At 48.5% G+C, this 17,948-nt stretch overlaps 1 protein-coding gene across 2 annotated transcripts in view; it reads left to right on the top strand.

The window, feature by feature from the left end:
* Positions 1 to 17,948, top strand: part of PDE4A (phosphodiesterase 4A) — a 397,337-nt gene that overhangs the window by 113,305 nt on the left and 266,084 nt on the right. Inside the window, exon 1 of one of the 2 annotated variants that reach the window (XM_083718845.1) lies at positions 12,099 to 13,010. The exons of the other annotated variant lie outside the window; for it this stretch is intronic. Coding sequence (XP_083574971.1) covers positions 12,709 to 13,010 — 302 coding nt within the window. The 5' untranslated portion in view covers positions 12,099 to 12,708. Of the gene's footprint in view, positions 1 to 12,098; positions 13,011 to 17,948 lie in introns of those variants that run through there. 2 annotated transcript variants of the gene reach the window in all.

Raw genomic sequence — 17,948 nt, 5'->3', positions numbered from 1 at the left:
AACGACGAATACTGGGAACTTTTCGTCCGAAACAAGGACTTGCGCCGTATCGGGTCCGCGGCCCTCACTCTTGACCACTCCTCTTACCGGCTGACCTGCCAAAACGGGACTTATCTTCTCTACGCCAACGGAGAGATCTCCCAAAACCCGAACTGGACCGAAATCGAGATAGGAGGGGCCTCCCACGTTTATACGGACTCAAACCACCCCTCTGGAAACTTGATTTTCGGGTTCCAGTGTCTCCTCTCCACCCCAGAAACCCGGAAGTCTCAACTCCAGGGACTCTGCTTGCGACGATTCTGCTGCTTATGGAACCTAGGGGTCACTCACGAGTGGAAAGGGGCTGAATATCTCGAAGGTTGGCATCATCCTATACACCCTTCACGCCCCCCCTCATGGGACCACGTCGGACCCCTGAGATGCGGCGGTATCGCCAGGGATAGGCGACTATTAAACACTACTGACCCACTCCACCCAGTCGGCACGGCACCTCGACAATTCGGCACTGACTCTGCATTCCCGGGAGAAGACCTCCTCTCATCCTGGGAGCAAAACTCCTACATTAAACTTCTCAGTCAGGTGGCAAAGGAAGCACCCTACCCAGACTGCTGGATCTGTGCCCACGCGCCTAGCCACCTCCAGCAGAGTCTCCCACTAGTCCCAGTGCCAGTGACCCTTGAACAATTCCGTTCCGGAAACGTTACTTCCTGGAACCTAACGGCGCTCAACTTGACACATCAATATCTCTATCTCACCGGCCCTACGAAGGGGCCCCTTTGCCGCAGCTTCTCCGGAGAAGGAACCTTCATTGGATCCAGTACATGTTCAAACACTCTCGAAATCCTGCCCACTGGCCTGGTCACCGTCACCAGTGCAAGAGAGTCCCGGACTTTCCCTAACCTTACCGTCGCCTGGGCCGCTGCCGTCGGACACCCCTTTAACTGGAGGCCCCAACCCTCAGACTCCATGCTGTTGCAAACCTTTGCCTCCGGCAGAATGGAATCCTACCTCAGCGGCCTATTCTGGGTGTGCGGACACCGTGCATATACATGGGTGAGCCCACACATGTCCGGATCCTGCTTCGTCGGCTACATTGTCCCCGGAATTAGGATCGTCCCACATCTACCCCCCGGAAGACAACGGAATAAAAGGGAGCAAAAGGAGTTGTCAGATCTGTCAGACGTTGCTGCAAATGGAGAGACCGTAGGCCGAGCACTTTTCCCGGCCTACGGTGCCGGTTCAAACCATGTGGATATCCTTCGACTCACCGACATCCTCCTTAAGTTTATGCAGGAGGCGACCCAGATCACGGACTCTCTCATGTCGGAACTAACCGAGGTAAGACAGATGGCCTTACAGACGAGGATTGCTACGGACTTCCTCTTATCTAGTCAAGGAGGCACCTGTGCCTTAATAGGCACCGAGTGCTGCACATACGTGACTGACCAGACCTTAAACATAACTGGGCATTTGAACAATATTCACGAGTTAGCAGGGAGGCTACACGATATCCAACATGAGGGACTATCCGATGTGGACCTGTGGGGATGGTTGCCCAAGTTGGGCTGGCTCCGACAATTATTGAAAGTCATGCTGCTCATCGTCTTGACCGCTGGTCTTAGTGTGTCTATCTTATGTTGTACTGTGCACTGTATTAATCCCTGTTGTTCCCTCCTCCGCCTCCGCCACCCTGCCTCGCCTAACTCCTTCTCTCTTCGAGCCTATTCTCGTTCCCAACATACCCCCACCTTCCCTGACTATGTACAGATGAGGCATCTGGGAGAAGGGGAATATGAGATCACAGAAATTTAGCGCTCCTGTGGTGCGGAGAAAGGATTTGCAAGTTCCTTCAGAACTTTGATGCAAATCTATCTCCGAATGGGGGACTGATACGGATCGGAAAGGGGGGGTACCTTCTTTGCCCCTCTCCCTTGAACAACCGAGGCGATGACCTCTAGGGTATCCCCGTTCACCCACCCTCAGTTCCCCTCACCGTCGCACAAGCACCACACCTTCCCCAGAACCCCTTTCTACCACGAGCGAAATAAGCTCGAATATATGAATGTATTCTCTTATCCTTTCCTATGGCTATTTGCGCTCCATACTCAGAACGAGTAGACCGGGCGCTCCTGTATCTCCGCTTATTCCTATGGCTGCGTCTTGGCCAATCACAGGCATGCATTCGTCCTGCAGGAGCTAGCTCAGGCAGCTTTGCACGCCTCATTGAACCTACTGACAAGCTGCTGACGGCCCCCCACTGTGAGAACAATGGATCCGAAACTGGAGAACTCGTAAAACTGTCAAAATGTATCCATTCCTGTTACAATGTATCCATTTTGTTTCCGCTTTTGATTACCAATACCAAATAGACCGAATCACATAGGAAACCTTTGGAAATTCACATAAAATCAACCACAACTCCGATTTCTTTGCTCTTGGTGTCATTCAACTCAGCCCCTTCTGGACTCCATGATGTGATCCCTACTTCCATAATCCCCGGAGCGGCCAGGCACGTACACAGGAACTTCTTAATCCTGTCAGATCGCTTCGCATAACCCTTTCCCCGGGCAATACCAGGTGGCAGACGATGCATATCTATGACCCTTTGTCCTGCCACCACCGGTACTTGATAAACGATTGTCTATGTGTATTTCTCGCTCTACATATTTCCCCCTCCCTTGTCTCAAATGCAAATGAATGTAACCCCACCTTTTCTCTGAGACACTCATGACGTGTGTAATATATTCATGATGCAATCCGTGAAACCCAACCCTCCCATAATGAATTCATGACGTTTCGTGCACTGTATTCTGGGACTTGGAGGGAACTTTTAAAAGTTTATGTCGCCCCACTCTCGGGGTTCAATCTCGTCTTGAACCTGTTGGCCAATAAACTTGGATCTTCGGCAGTTTGCTCCTGTCTCCGGCTGAGCTTCTTTCTTCCGCAAGAATCCACGGACTCTGTCCGATTGGCTGGGTGGCAGGGTAAATTCGCACCCAGATTTCCGTAACACCATTAATTTGTGGTCACTGCCAACAGAACTCCTGAGAAGCGATTACAGAAAACACAGTTGTACCTGGTCTACAACCAACAGGGGGCCTGGAGTCTGATCTTACTTTAATATTTTTAAAGTAAGTTTCTAGGCTTCCTGGAAGGAAATGTGAGGCAAAATGTTCAGGCAAACTTTTAAGCGATTTCTGCAAATGAAACCGCCTTGACCTTTCAGTGTTTTAGGCAATGAGTGAAAGCAACCACCCATATTTTCTTCCATGGGGAACACAGGAAAAGAAAGAAGGCTTATCTCCTAATCCCCCCCCCCCAAAAAAAAGACTTTTACTGACAGGCATGATTGTCCTTAGAATCATAGAATCATAGAGTTGGAAGAGACCACAAGGGCCATCGAGTCCAACCCCCTGCCAAGCAGGAAACACCATCAGAGCACTCCTGACATATGGTTGTCAAGCCTCTGCTTAAAGACCTCCAAAGAAGGAGACTCCACCACACTCCTTGGCAGCAAATTCCACTGTTGAACGGCTCTTACTGTCAGGAAGTTCTTCCTAATGTTTAGGTGGAATCTTCTTTCTTGTAGTTTGGAACCATTGCTCCGTGTCCGCTTCTCTGGAGCAGAAGAAAACAACCTTTCTTCCTCCTCTATGTGACATCCTTTTATATATTTGAACATGGCTATCATATCACCCCTTAACCTCCTCTTCTCCAGGCTAAACATGCCCAGCTCCCTTAGCCGTTCCTCATAAGTCATTGTTTCCAGGCCTTTGACCATTTTGGTTGCCCTCCTCTGGACACGTTCCAGTTTGTCAGTGTCCTTCTTGAACTGTGGTGCCCAGAACTGAACACAGTACTCCAGGTGAGGTCTGACCAGAGCAGAATACAGTGGCACTATTACTTCCCTTGATCTAGATGCTATACTCCTATTGATGCAGCCCAGAATTGCATTGGCTTTTTAAGCTGCCGCGTCACACTGTTGGCTCATGTCAAGTTTGTGGTCAACCAAGACTCCTAGATCCTTTTCACATGTACTGCTCTCAAGTCAGGTGTCACCCATCTTGTATTTGTGCCTCTCATTTTTTTTGCCCAAGTGCAATACTTTACATTTCTCCCTTGTCCTTGTCAGAAGGTGAAAAGATAATTACAGCTGGTGAGCAGGCAGGTGGGTTCAGGGAACCTTGAATTAAGCATTAGATAGTGTTTCCTTCTTTGCAAGACCATGTACAGTGGTACCTCAGATTACAGACACTTCAGGTTACATACGCTTCAGGTTACAGACTCCGCTAACCCAGAAATAGTACCTCAGGTTAAGAACTTCGCTTCAGTATGAGAACAGAAATCGTGCGGTGGCAGCAGCAGCCAGAGGCCCCATTAGCTAAAGTGGTGCTTCAGGTTAAGAACAGACCTCCAGAACAAATTAAGTTCTTAACCCGAGGTACCACTGTAGTGTAGGATTTGGATCTGGATTCAAATGTGGACTGAGTTCTGAATATTTGGCGTATCCTTTGATTAAGTCATTCCAGTGGGAATACCAATGACCAGTTTCCTCATGGGGCTCTTTTGATGATTCATATGCCTACTGTGAAAGCACTTTCATGCTGATACTGTAGTACAAGACACAGTCACTTGGGAATAAGGCCCATTGAACTGAACAGGAAGTAGAAATGCATCAGCTTTGCCCTGTACACCCCATAAAAAATTGTGAATAGGTGACAAATGGCATTATCAGATGAAGGAAGACTGCTGGCATTAGGGAAAGAGAAAAGTTGTTTGTTTGGGATTTAAAATCCTCAGCAAACTATACACTGAGTTTCAATCATCAGCAAATTTATTGTACTAGCCACAGACATCTGACAACTTTTAAAGGTAAAGGGATCCCTGACAGTTAGGTCCAGTTGTGGACGACTCTGGGGTTGTGGCGCTCATCTTGCTTTACAGGCCGAGGGAGCTGACGTTTGTCCGCAGACAGCTTCCGGGTCATGTGGCCAGCATGACTAAGCCACTTCTGGCAGACCAGAACAGTGCATGGAAACGCTGTTTACCTTCCCGCCGGAGCGGTACCTATTTATCTACTTGCACTTTGACGTGCTTTCGAACTGCTAGGTGGGCAGGAGCAGGGACTGAGCAACGGGAGCTCACCCCGTCGTGGGGATTTGAACCGCCGACCTTCCGATTGGCAAGCCCTAGGCTCTGTGGTTTAGACCACAGCACCACCTGCATCCCTTCTCACAACTTTTAAAGCACTCCGAAAAAATCCAAATATATAAATATATAAAGTGGAAATACATAAATAATGAAGAAGTTAAATATAATTTGATCATGTAAAAATCTGATAGAGCAAAACCCGAATTGAATCAAGCACTTTCTTAAAACTCTCAGACATGACCTGCAGTCAGAGAAGAGAGAGGTCTGTAACTGGCTGCCTCCGCCCCTTTTGACTGCACCTGCTCCATTGACTTGAGGGTTCCCCCCCCCCCCCGCCTTAGTACAGCACATGCTTTTCTGGATGGGCTGTACGTTTCTCTGAGTTTCCAAGCACTGCTGCCAGTGCTTCTTTCCCTTTCTAGGCACCTTCTCTGACGACAGCAGATACGTACAGTACTGCGAGGGGGAGCATATGGGAATCAAAATTGCTTTTGAGCAGAATGGGATTTGGCAACTCTTTGCCAAGGCACATGATCAAAGGGTGGGCATTCTGTTTTGCTTCATTGAGAAGAAATCGCCCAGTTTAAAATTAGGCTCCTGCAGAGCAGTCAATGTGCAGATGCTTCTGTAGCTGGCAAGCAGCCTGCGTGCTGCTCGCTGCTTCCTTGCAAATGCGTTTCTTATTAACAGGTTGCAGGCTGAAGCTTCAGACCCTTTGACTAGCAAAGTTGAGACACCGGTGGCATCTCGTTTCAGTCTTGAGATGTTTGCTTTTCTTTTGCTCAGAAATTCAAAATGCTGGCCATCCCTTACGCAGGACAGGCAGCCAGATGACTCAGGGTGCAGCCCATGCTATATTCCACTGAAGGAATGAAGAAAAGTGCAAGCAACTCTAGTCAGAAGAGTACACTTGTCAGGGGTGTGTGTGTGTGTGGTTGTGTGCATCAGTGTGCTGCCCTCATCTGAAATACCTGCCTATCAATGACAGAAGTTACTGGGTGTTTGGGGCTTTTGAAGAAGTGAGAGCTGGACCATAAAGAAGGCTAGTCGCTGAAGAATTGATGCTTTTGAATTATGGTGCTGCAGGAGACTCTTGAGAGTCCCATGGACTGCAAGAAGATCAAATCTCTCCATTCTGAAGGAAATCAGCCCTGTGTGCTCACTGGAAGGACAGATCCTGAAGCTGAGGCTCCAATGCTTTGGCCACCTCATGAGAAGAGAAGACTCCCTGGAAAAGACCCTGATGTGGGGAAAGATGGAGGGCACAAGGAGAAGGGGACGACAGAGGACGAGATGGCTGGACAGTGTTCTCGAAGCTACCAGCATGAGTTTGACCAAAATGTGGGAGGCAGTGGAAGACAGGAGTGACCGGTGTGCTCTGGTCCATGGGGTCACGAGGAGTCAGACACGACTAAATGACTAAACAACAACAACAAAAGTTGTGGCCATGTTGTTGTGTACATTCATAGCATACGAAAGGTCCCAGGGTCAGTCTCTGGTGTCTTCAAGTAGGGCTGGGGGAAGCCCCGTACCTGAAACTCTGCCGAGCAACTGGCTAGTCAGCATAGACCAGGGGTAGCCAGTGCTGTGCCCTCCAGATGTGGCTGGACTACAAGTCCCATCATCCCTGACTTTTGGCTGTGCTGCCGGAGCTGGTGGGTGTTGTAGTCCAACAGCACGTGGAGCGTCACCTATTAGCCACAGGAGGTAGATGGAGCAGTGGTCCATCTGTATGAAACTGGCACCAGGTTCCAAGTGGGCTGCCTTTTCCTGTCTCCAACCTCCTTCTCTAGGAGCCATTCTGGGTGCACGAAGGAAGCCCCATTTGGCTTTTCACTGGGTTCTGAGAAATATCCAGGAAGGCAGTGGCACTGGAGAATTGGGCAATAAGCTGAGGAAGGGGCAGAAAAGAGGAATAAGGTTCTTCAGGAGGGGTTCTCTGTCTGAAGCCCCAGACGGGGGGGGGGGGCTAGGGTCATGGCACGACCCCTAGCGGTGACCCTGGGGGAGTCCCTAGTTGATGTGCATCAGCAGGGCTCCTCCTACTGGTGGTTAACCCTTCCAAGACTCCTGCAGACGGGCAGCAGTCAGATATAGTCGTGTGGTTTCCAATGCCTAAGCCAATACCACTCACGTTTTGTAACCAATAAAGTTGTGGCCTTTTTTGCCCATTAACCTAAAATACATCCCTGTCAACAAAAATCATTCAATCTAGCGGTGGGTCCACCCCAAACCACAAAACACTCAAGGTGTGTAAAAAGAAAAGAAAGGAGTTTCTAGGCAGATGGACAATATCAAAATGGACTTCAAAAGAGATGAAGATGCCCTCTCAATTGTGACTTCATCTTAACTACTCAACGGGAGTAGGGGAGAGGGGCTAAAGCCCCCACTCCCAGTTTCAAAAGTAGCAGATCTTGAGGAAAGCAAGAAAGAGAGGGCAGTACTCTGCACAAGCTCAGAAGCACTTTAGGCGCTCTACCTCTGCCATCCTACAAGCACTTCATGCAGCGAAATGTTTTGGACTTGTGAACCACATCCTTCTTCTGTCTCCTTCTCTTCCTCTTCTTTATCCCTCCTTCTGAGTCTACTTTGAGCTTGTTTCCGCTTATTCTGGAGGCTTTAAACATGTAGATTCTCAAGGCACATGAAATATGTTGAACAAAAGTATCCTCTAGACGTCTATTTTTATCTGGAGGGACAGAAATAGCTAAATCACATCCTGGAACAATTTCTGCTGTCACCTTACCATGCAATGCTTGATTCCCTGCGTGGGATCCTCTTGAACAAAAACTGATTTAAAGTGAAGCCATGTGTGTATGTGAAGTTGTCTTGGGAGTGAAGTTGTCTTGGGAGAGTGGGCAATAAACCTGTTTTGATGAGACTGTATCATAGAATTGTAGCATTGGAAAGGACCCCGAGGGTCATCTATTCCAAACCCCTGCTATGCAGGAATAATTTGCTCCCAAACCCCTGCTATGCAGGAATAATTTGCTCCCAAGCGTTTGAAGTAGTAGTAGTAGTAGTAGTAGTAGTAATAATAATAATAATAATAATAATAATAATAATAATAATAATAAATTTATTTATACCCCACCCTTCCCGGTTCAGAAAACAGGGCTAAGGGCAGCTAACAAAACACTTAATTGATGCAACAAAAACAGCTTAAAATACAGTATAAAATGTGAATGACAATAAATTCAGAATTCAAAAATCAATTTAGGGGGGAAATCCATCCAATAAACATTAGATGATCACCAGGGCTAGCTAGCTAAATTAGTCCTATTTGGGCCAGCGAGGAGGCCAGGGGAGAATTAGCTGTGGGATCCCAGAGTGGGTAATCTTCATAAAAAGGGGAAGGGGAGGGAAGGAAGGGGAAAGATCAGGCTAAGTGCCAATTGAAAGCCAGGCGGAATAGCTCTGTCTTACAGGCCCTGCGGAAGGAAGTTAAAACCTGTAGGGCCCTGCTCTCATGGGAACAGACAGGGCAAGACCTTTGGATTTTACCACTCCCCTGCAGAATTCAGGAGGGCCATACCCTGTTTCTCGCTTGGATTAAATGTGCAGCCAGGATAGCCCATACGTGGCCTTACTGTAGCTGTGGTGGCCCTAAGCAGGTGGCCCATTTTACTCATTTTCAAGAGTGGAAGAGGATTAATTATAGTTAAATGGAACCTCCATGTTCAGAAGTAGTGTACCTCTGAACACCAAGCGCTGAGGGCAAACAACCGGGGAGGACTCTTGCTCTCCTACTCTATGGGCTTCCTGCAGCAGAAGTCTGTTGGAAACCAAATGCTAGATTAGATAGATTCTGATATGAATAAGAAGGACAATCCTTATGTGGGAGACTGACAGAGCTGAACCATGGAAAGAGTTTAGATTACTGTACAGGGGTCAGCAAACTTTTTCAGCAGGGGGCTGGTCCACTGTCCCTCAGACCTTGTGGGAGGCCGGACTATATTTTTTTTTGGGGGGGGGGAATGAACAAATTCCTATGCCCCACAAATAACCCAGAGGTGCATTTTAAATAAAAGGACACATTCTGCTCATGTAAAAACATGCTGATTCCTGGACTGTCCGTAGGCTGGATTGAGAAGGCGATTGGGCCGGATCCAGCCCCTGGGCCTTAGTTTGTCTACCCATGGTTTAGAAGGAACACAATATTGTTCACAGATAGCTCCCATATGTTTCAATGAGGAGAGATTCCCAGTATGCTAAGAAGAGGAGGGCTCCCATTTTGGATTTTCCACTGAAATATCTCTGGCCGGAGAATGCCACCCCAGTTATGCTGGTGTACACAGGTCGCCATTAACCTTTCCTTCTCTCCTGTCTGATCCTGCAAGAGACACGGATCACCATTGCCAATATAAACTATATACAAGGAAGGAGGGGGAGATGCCACCGTGCTATTAATAGCCACTTTATTGCTCAATAATGACATTATTTGATCACCACGCAGCTTCTGTGCCAAAGGCTGTCTCTGGCCACTCGCAGCTGCCCTGCCTTATAGACTGGTACTATATTTTGGCAGTATCCCTGAACCTTTTCTCTGCTTGCACACCAGAGCTCTGAAGGTGGCACAGCAAAAGCAGCACTGGGTCACAGCAACTGGGTCACAGCAACAAAAGCTGGAAGGACACATTTGGACCCAAATGCCCCTGGTTCAGGGCCGGCCCACCCATGAGGCAAGGTCAGGTGACCACCTCAGGTGGCAGGATCCTCAGTGGCAGAAGATCCCAATGTCAGTATTTATTCCCTGCTTGTTCCTGATGTACTTCTTCACTCGCTCCTTCCTCCCTGGCAGGGAGGGTGTGTGTGCCATTTTGTGCTTTGCCTCAGATGCTAAAATGTCTTGGGAAGGCCCTGCTCTATCTAGTTTATAGGCTGCTAAGATCAATTAATGGGACGCGGGTGGCACTGTGGGTTAAACCGCAGAGCCTAGGACTTGCTGATCAGAAGGTTGGCGGTTCAAATCCCCACAAGGGGGTGAGCTCCTGTTGTTCGGTCCCTGCTCCTGCCAACCTAGCAGTTCAAAAGCACGTCAAAGTGTAAGTAGATAAATAGGCACCGCTCCGGCGGGAAGGTAAAACAGCATTTCCATGCGCTGCTCTGGTTCGCCAGAAGCGGCTTAGTCATGCTGGCCACCTGACCCTGAGCGCCGCAACCCCAGAGTCGTCCGCAACTGGACCTAATGGTCAGGTGTCTCTTTACCTTTTACCTTTTAAGATCAATTAATTCCTGCATGTGTTGTGCATAACATCAACAGAATCAAGTGATAAAGCTTCCCCCCCCAGACTGCTGCACATGTGTAACAAGGAAGTCAGTTAAATATTCCCCTATTTGAAACAACAGCTCCCCACACACAGAAAAATAGAGCAAATGGCTCAGCCTACCTTCTTTCTCATCATCATCATCATCATCATCATCAATTTACTTATACTCTGCATTTTTCCCTGACAGAAACTCAAGGTGGCTTACAGATAAAATAAGAACAGCTAAAAACATGGGTGGGGAAAATAATTAAACATTAATATAATCAAAACTATATATCTATTAAAAACCTACAGATAAGTACAATAAAAACAGCATGTCAAGTTTTAAAAGCAGTCAGTTCCAAACCTTGTTGGGACTAGAAGGACCGCAAGGAAGGAGCCAGTCTGACTTCTCTAGGAAGTGAACTCCAGAATCTTGGGGGCAGCCACCAAGAAGGCCTTTATTCCATATGCCCTTGTTCTATGTGTTGGGAGCTACCCCCACACCCCACACTTTAAAAGAAGATGTTTTTTGTGGGCCACCCCCTCAGGCTAGGAAGAGTTTTGTTATTTACTTCTCCCAGGGTGGCCTCTCACCCTCTGTCGCCCCCTACACAGGAGAGCACCTTTATGCTCCACCTGCTTTACCCCAAAGCAGGAAATCTCTTTACATCTCACTGAGACTCGGAGGTGAAGCAGGTCCAGGAGTTCTGTTGAAATCCTTACCCCTCATTTCTGAGAGTTAAGACTGACAGAGAGACAGCCATGCGAAGGAAGCTCCAGGTCAAATGTGGAACCAAAAGGAAGGGTAGCCTGATTGCCTTGATGGAGGCAACAATTCGGGATTAGATCCAACAGGTGCCTGCGGAGCACCCAATACATGATAATACCTAAGCATGAGGGCACCAGTATTCCTCCACTGTTTGTCCCAAGCCTGCTAGATCCAAAGGTATACTACTCCCGAACATGGAGGTTCCACTTAGTTAACCAACTCTCTCAGTCCCAACAGGCTTTTGTTGGTGACTACGCTTTTGGGGGGGTGTTTTGCAGAATGGAAGAGGAAGATCGAGAGGTGCCCACCCCCCCAATAAACTGGACACTGCTGATCAGGGCTGGATTTAGGTTTGATGAGGCCCTAAGCTACTGAAGGTAATGGGGCCCTTTATATGTCCAGCTGTCCTTTGTCAACAACAAATTGTGGCTGTTTTTTTGTGTTGAATATATGCTATATGGACATTTATGGACCTAATAGGTACTGTATCTAAAGCCATTTGCACATAACAAAATATGTATTTTATCAGTGATTGTAGAAGTGAAACACAAGAAGTATATTAATAGTGAATTTTTTTTTGGGGGGGGCAACAGAGTGGGGCCCATAGCTGTCAACTTTTCCCTTTTCTTGCGAGGAATCCTATTCGGAATAAGGGAATTTCCCTTAAAAAAGGAAAACGTTGACAGCTACAAGCCATGGCTTGTTTAGCTTATACGTAAATCCGACACTGCCAGTGCTGATACTTGACGCGGCAAGGCTAACTGTCCTTAGGCCTTTGCTGACGGGAAAAGGCTTTCTGTACACGCTCAGAGGCACTCTTGTTCAAGTACGTCGAGGGGGATGGACCTGTAAGGAGAAAGGGAGCCGGCTCTACATTGGACGGGAGAGAGAAAGCGGCGAAGACTGGCGCGTCTTGGGCGCGGGCAGCCGCGGGCGGGGCTCTTCCACCGCCGCCGCCCGGGCTCCGTGCTTCGACTTAGTCCGCGCGCGAGCCGGCTGCCGCGCAGGCGGAGCCTTCCTCGGGGAACCGCGGAGCCTAAGGAGACGCCCGCCCACGCCCGTCTCGTGGCGCCGCCGCCGCCTCGCCAAGCGGGGGATGCCGTGAAGGCGGCGACCCTCGGCGCGTCCCCTCCGCCTCCGCTGGTTCCTCCCTCCCTCCCCGCAGCCCCGCCGGCGGCGCACTCCCTCCTTCCCTCCGGAGGCGCGCAGCGGGGACGCTCCGTCGGCTGCCGGCGCGGGCTGAGCTCGGTGCGTGTTGGGGCAGGCGCCGCCAGTCTCCTCCGGCAGCCGCGGAGCATGGAGGGGGCGTCCGGAGCCGGCGCGCAGGGCCCTGGGCGGCTGCCTCCGCGCTAAGCCTCGCTTGGGATGGCAGCGGCGGCTTCTTGGCGGAGTTTGTGAGACGCTTCCCCGCTCGAGGGGCGGCGACTGGGGTTGCTGGCCGGAGACCGAGACCCGGGCGCGCAAACTCCTCCGCCGCGGCCACCCGCCACCCGTGTGCCTGGGCAGCTCCGTCCGAAGCCGGCGAAGAGGAGCAGCATGGAGCCGCCGCCGCCGCCCTGCTCGAAGAAGAGCCTGTCGCTGTCGCTGCCCGTGCCGCGGGAGGGTCAGGCCACCCTCAAGCCCCCGCAGCACCTTTGGCGGCAGCCCCGGACCCCCATCAAGATCAAGCACCGCGGCTACTCGGACACGGAGAGGCACCCGCACCGCCAGATCGAGAGGGCGGACGCCATGGACACCAGCGACCGGCCGGGGCTGAAGAAATGCCGCATGTCCTGGCCGTCGTCTTTCCACGGGACCACCAGCAGCAGCGGAGGCGGAGGCGGCCACGCCGGCAAGCGGTAGGCTCCGAAGCGGGGCGTGGGGGGCGCGTCCGGGGGTCGGCGGGGCAAGTGCCGCCTGGCGCGGGGAACCGGGGACTGTTGCAACCGGAGGGAAACGCATCGATTGCTGCTTTCTGCGGAGCTCCGGGTTCTTGCCCCCTTCGTGTTTTGACAGCGTCGCCCCCTTGCCCTGCTCCGCAGATCTTTTGGTTGCCCTGAGGCTTGTGCTTGATTTCAACAATCTTGCCCATCCGTGGGGCATAGCGTTGCCCATCGCCTGGAGCAGTTTGCATCTGGGCAAACGATAGCTGCTCCTTAGAGAAGTGGGCAGGAGGCCCTTTGCACATGCCTAGAGGCGCACTCCTTATTTCGCAGCTTCCCCGGGTGCCATCTGAACTCCACCTGAGCTCTGATTAGTAGTGTTTTCTAAAGTTATAACCTGCCCAGCACAGAGCGCCAGTAAGGATGGGCTTTAGCTCAGTGAAGGTCTCAGCTTCCGACCCCAGCACCTGCGGGTAGGTTTGGGGAAAGATCCCTGCCTGAAACCCCGAGGAGCTGCTGCCTGTCAGTATAGGTAATACTGATCCAAACGGAGGAATGGGCTGGCTCAGTACAGAGAAACTTCTTGTGTTTGGTCAGTTGGCACAGGGCCTGAACTCTAGGCAGGTATAAAATTGTATTTATCCTTTGGCAATCTCAACAGCCTTAGCTACTTTCCCGCTCTCATCCATACAGTTCATGAGAATAAAAATGATGCCTCATAATGTCTTGTCTTCAAGAGAATTAGTAGCAGCTCCCTTCTGTCTCATACAAGTCAAGTACTGGTTTCTGTGGCATGAAACCAGCATTTCCAAATAACCCTGTTCTTTATTTTGATTAATAATAATAATTCCATGCCCCGTTCATGTATCGTGCGCAAGAGAGGTATGTAAAGGGAGAGGCTCAGTGTGCAGAAAAGAGCAAACCCTACAGCCTCACTGGACTTTTCACCCTCTGGTTGTTGCTGGGCTGGCTGGTGGTGGCTGGAGCCGCCACAACACCCGCAGAACCCCACTGGCTCCTTACCCCTTCTTTAGGAAGAGCTAGGGACGATGGGGGGCATTGAAGGCATCACCCCACAATCACCAATTGTCAATAAACATATGGGCAGCTGAGTTCCTTGCTTTCCGAACGTAGTGGAAGGTTTTTGTTTAGGGCTTGTTAGGGGAAGTTCAAATGGGCACCAATCTGTGACCCTCCTAGTCCCTTCCTCCGAACTTCCTGTTTTTAGAAGAGAAAGCGTTGAATCGTGCTTTTTGCTATTATTGTTGTCTGTGGCCTCTTTGGTTCAACAACTGCCCTTCTCCCACAATGTGTTGCTTCCTTTAAAATCCAATTAACATTTTGTAACAGGCTGAACAGGAGGGTGGGGAGAGAAGGCTCTCAGGAAATTGAAATCTGATGGAACAAGTTGTCTTTATTTATTTTGTGGTAAAATGTGAGCTCTTCCAAATTCATGCAAGTCTTACTCCACAGTAAGTTAAATGTCAGGCTCTACTGAAATTAGGGCTGTGGATCAGGAGCGGGGAAGCATAGCTTGCTCTCACAAATTTCACTATTTTGTAATGTTCGTCTACACAACTCAGTCTGCAAAGCTTTACTCATCAGGGAGGTGAACACGATTGTCTGCTAATTGCCTGCCCTCAAGTTGCTGTAGCTGTTTGAAAAGTCAGCAACCCTAAACCCAACCAGTTAAGCCCACTGGTCATCCCCTATAGGTTAGGCTCTGGTAGCTATGCCTAGCTTGGGTGCTTCAAAATATGCCTTGGACCTCTCTGAGAAATGTTAGCTCCTGTGGCAGACATTTTAAAGAGTTCTTCAGCGGGTGGAACTGTGTGGAAAGGCTTGAAGAACTCTGTGCTAGTGATTCATATTAGCTGTAAGCTGATGGAACTGGAGTCTGTTGTCAAGGCCACGCAAGATATTTTGACACCGGAGGTGTACCACAAAATGGTGCCCCCTTCCCCACCAGGGAAGAAAGGGTGAGTGAAAATGTACATCAGGGACAAGATGGTTGAATAAACATCTGTATTGGGATCTGGTGCCCCCTGGTAGCTCACCACAAGCTTGGGTGGGAGAAAACTGCTATTAGTAGATGGGGCTGCAGCCGCCACTTAGTCTGTTCCTTCAAGGTCTGTAGGTTTTCTGATGAGTGCTACTCAGTGATAAAGGAGAAAGGGTCCACATCTCTTCAACTGCTCAGTGTTAGCTGGTTTCCGTCATCCATACCCTTTGCACAGCTCACTCTTAGTAATTATTATTAAATTTATATACAGGTGGTACCTCGGGTTACAAACACTTCGGGTTACAGACTCCGCTAACCCAGAAGTAGTACCTCGGGTTAAGAACTTTACCTCAGGATGAGAACAGAAAGCATGTGGCAGCGGGAAGCCCCATTAGCTAAAGTGGTACCTCAGGTTAAGAACGGTTTCAGGTTAAGAACAGACCTCCAGAACGAATTAAGTTAGTAACCAGGGGTACCACTGTTATCACCCTTCATCCGAAGATCACAGAGTAGTTTACAGTGTAAAAACACAAATTACGGAACATAATAACAAACCGCACCACCCACACATTTAGAAGGCCATAGATCGTTTAATTAGCCAAAGGACTGGGTGAAGAACGTTTTTGCCTGGTGCCTAAAGATATGTAATGAAGGTGCCAGGTGAGCATTCCACAAACGGGGAGCCCCACAGAAAAGGCCCACTCTCATGTAACATTAGCAAGAACTGTAATGGGACCTCAAGGCTCATCAGTTCCAGCCCCATCCACTGCAGCAGGAGTCACTCGTCCTAAACTCTTTCTGAGAGATGCTGCTGAGCATGCCTTTAAAGGGATTGCATGATTTTCTCACTAGTCAGATTGCTCAGCTGTTCTTGCAGACTCCCTCTAATGTTGAATGTTAAGGTGATTGCAGTCTACCTTCTAGTCTGTTGTCTTGCTTCATTGGTCAATAGCAGTCTCTAGAATAACTTCAGTCGTGGTATCAGTTGTGTTTTCTGTGTGGAAGGAATCCTGTGTAATTTGCTAACAGCCTCTTTCCAGAGCGTGAGTGCTCACCTGCTCCTGCTTGGCTTTCCAGCCAATCCTTCCCCGTCAGCCATTACCGGTAGCTTTTTAAGTGTGCAGTGAAAGCACCTTTGCCTTCCTTTGAAGGAGGTGGCTGCCTGTACAACCCCTGTGTGCTAATTCTTGTTGTGAAGCTTCCTTGCCTTCCACTTTTGTCTGATGGACAGCTCCAACATGGGAGCTCCAGCTGGCACAAGGCACTGACATATGTCTAGATGTAGCTGAGAGAAGAATTGGAAGAAGATGAGGGAGGGAGCTGATGAAGTAAGAGCGCTGCCATATGGCCACAGGAGATCGCATCCAAACATGAGTTCTGGTTGACTTATGGGGAGGGGGTGTCCTTCAGCCTGCTTATCCTTGACACATTGCAGAGAGCTGCCTTCTGCTTATAAGTTAGCAAAATGTACAAAGCTCATGCAAGTCATATGCTTGGGTAGGTGGTGCAAACAGTTGTGGATATGTCTTGCATCAGGGCTGAAAAATTATTTAAGCTCTTTGGAGCAGGGAATTATGGTCTCTGATTAATAATACTAGTCATATGTAGCTTTTTGCTTTCTATAAGCTAAGGACAGTGGGGTTGTTGTCCAGCTGGTGCACAGCATGGATATATATTGGCCTGTTAGCCAACTACTGTGGCATGAGGCAGGTATCCTAAAGGTGGAGACTTGGTCTATACAGTATACTCATAGAGGAACCATTGAAGACCAAATGTGGTCTTCTAACCAGTAGGTGGATATGAATAATTGTGTCCACTTAAAGTTACCCAGTTCATTTCCCATTATTGGATAACTAGAGAAGCTGGGAATAGTCTAACTTGCAGGAGTGCGAAAGAAAGGAAGGAAGGAAGGAAGGAAGGAAGGAAGGAAGGAAAGAGAGACAAAGAATTTCAGAGTGTGATTATTGTACACAGAATCTTACATTTCACATATCAGTTTGTAGTCCTTGTGGTTGCAAACTGATGTTTAAAAGCATGTTGGCAATGCCTTGAAACATTAGCTATGTAGGTGATAAGCTGAATATATGGTATTTTCTAGTGGTTAGGCAGATGAGTTTAAGTACAGCTCTTTGCTCTTCTCAATGATTAGCAAAACTAGATTACACTATACAAAATAAAAAGTCATTCAAATTTTCACACAGACCACAAAATTCAGCTTTTTGGGTGTTGAATTTAGGTTGCTTGGGCAAATTTAATTTCTTTTAAGGCATGTGTACATACAGGTAGAACAATATAGTATTTGGGCCACCGTTGCTTAGAACTGACATCTTGCAAGTTTGAAGATATTAAAATTTTAAAACACAATTTCCCTATTGTCTCCTCATTTCAATTCATCTTGGTATCTCTTCAGGCCTTCTCCTTCTAGCATCTTGTAGAGTTGTCCAATTCTGCTACTGCTTCCCTTGTCTATCTGAGGGAACAGAGACAGCTTGCTCTTGTAATCCAATATATTTTAAACAATGAAATAAAAATTCTTTTGAAATAGGTTGCCTTTGGGCTGGCTGAGAGCAGACATCTACTGCCCACAGATAGTCATTAGTTTTAATAGAGCAGCACTGGCATTTTAAAATGTATGGCTGTGAGAGAGTAAAAGAAAATTAAAAAGCCTCAAAAGTTTCTTTTCAAGTAAAATTCATCTGAGATTTCAGCAGCAAATCAAAGCATAGTAGGGTATGTGAGAATGAGAACATTACCTCCAATTCCCCTTTATTAATAATTCTTCCTATGATTAATGTCTCTCCCCCCCCCCCCCACCTTAACTACCTCCAACACCTTAAAGACAATTTTGGAAGAGCATTATGCCCCTGAATGGTGTTCAATCTGTCCTTTCTTTGTACATTAAAAGTTCAGAG

This window comes from Podarcis gaigeae (genome assembly GCF_964106915.1).
Source record: "Podarcis gaigeae genome assembly, chromosome: 17".
In the NCBI taxonomy this organism is placed as follows: Eukaryota; Metazoa; Chordata; class Lepidosauria; order Squamata; family Lacertidae; genus Podarcis; species Podarcis gaigeae.
The sequence above is the reverse complement of the archived record's forward strand: the minus strand, read 5'-3'. Positions and strand labels throughout refer to the sequence as shown.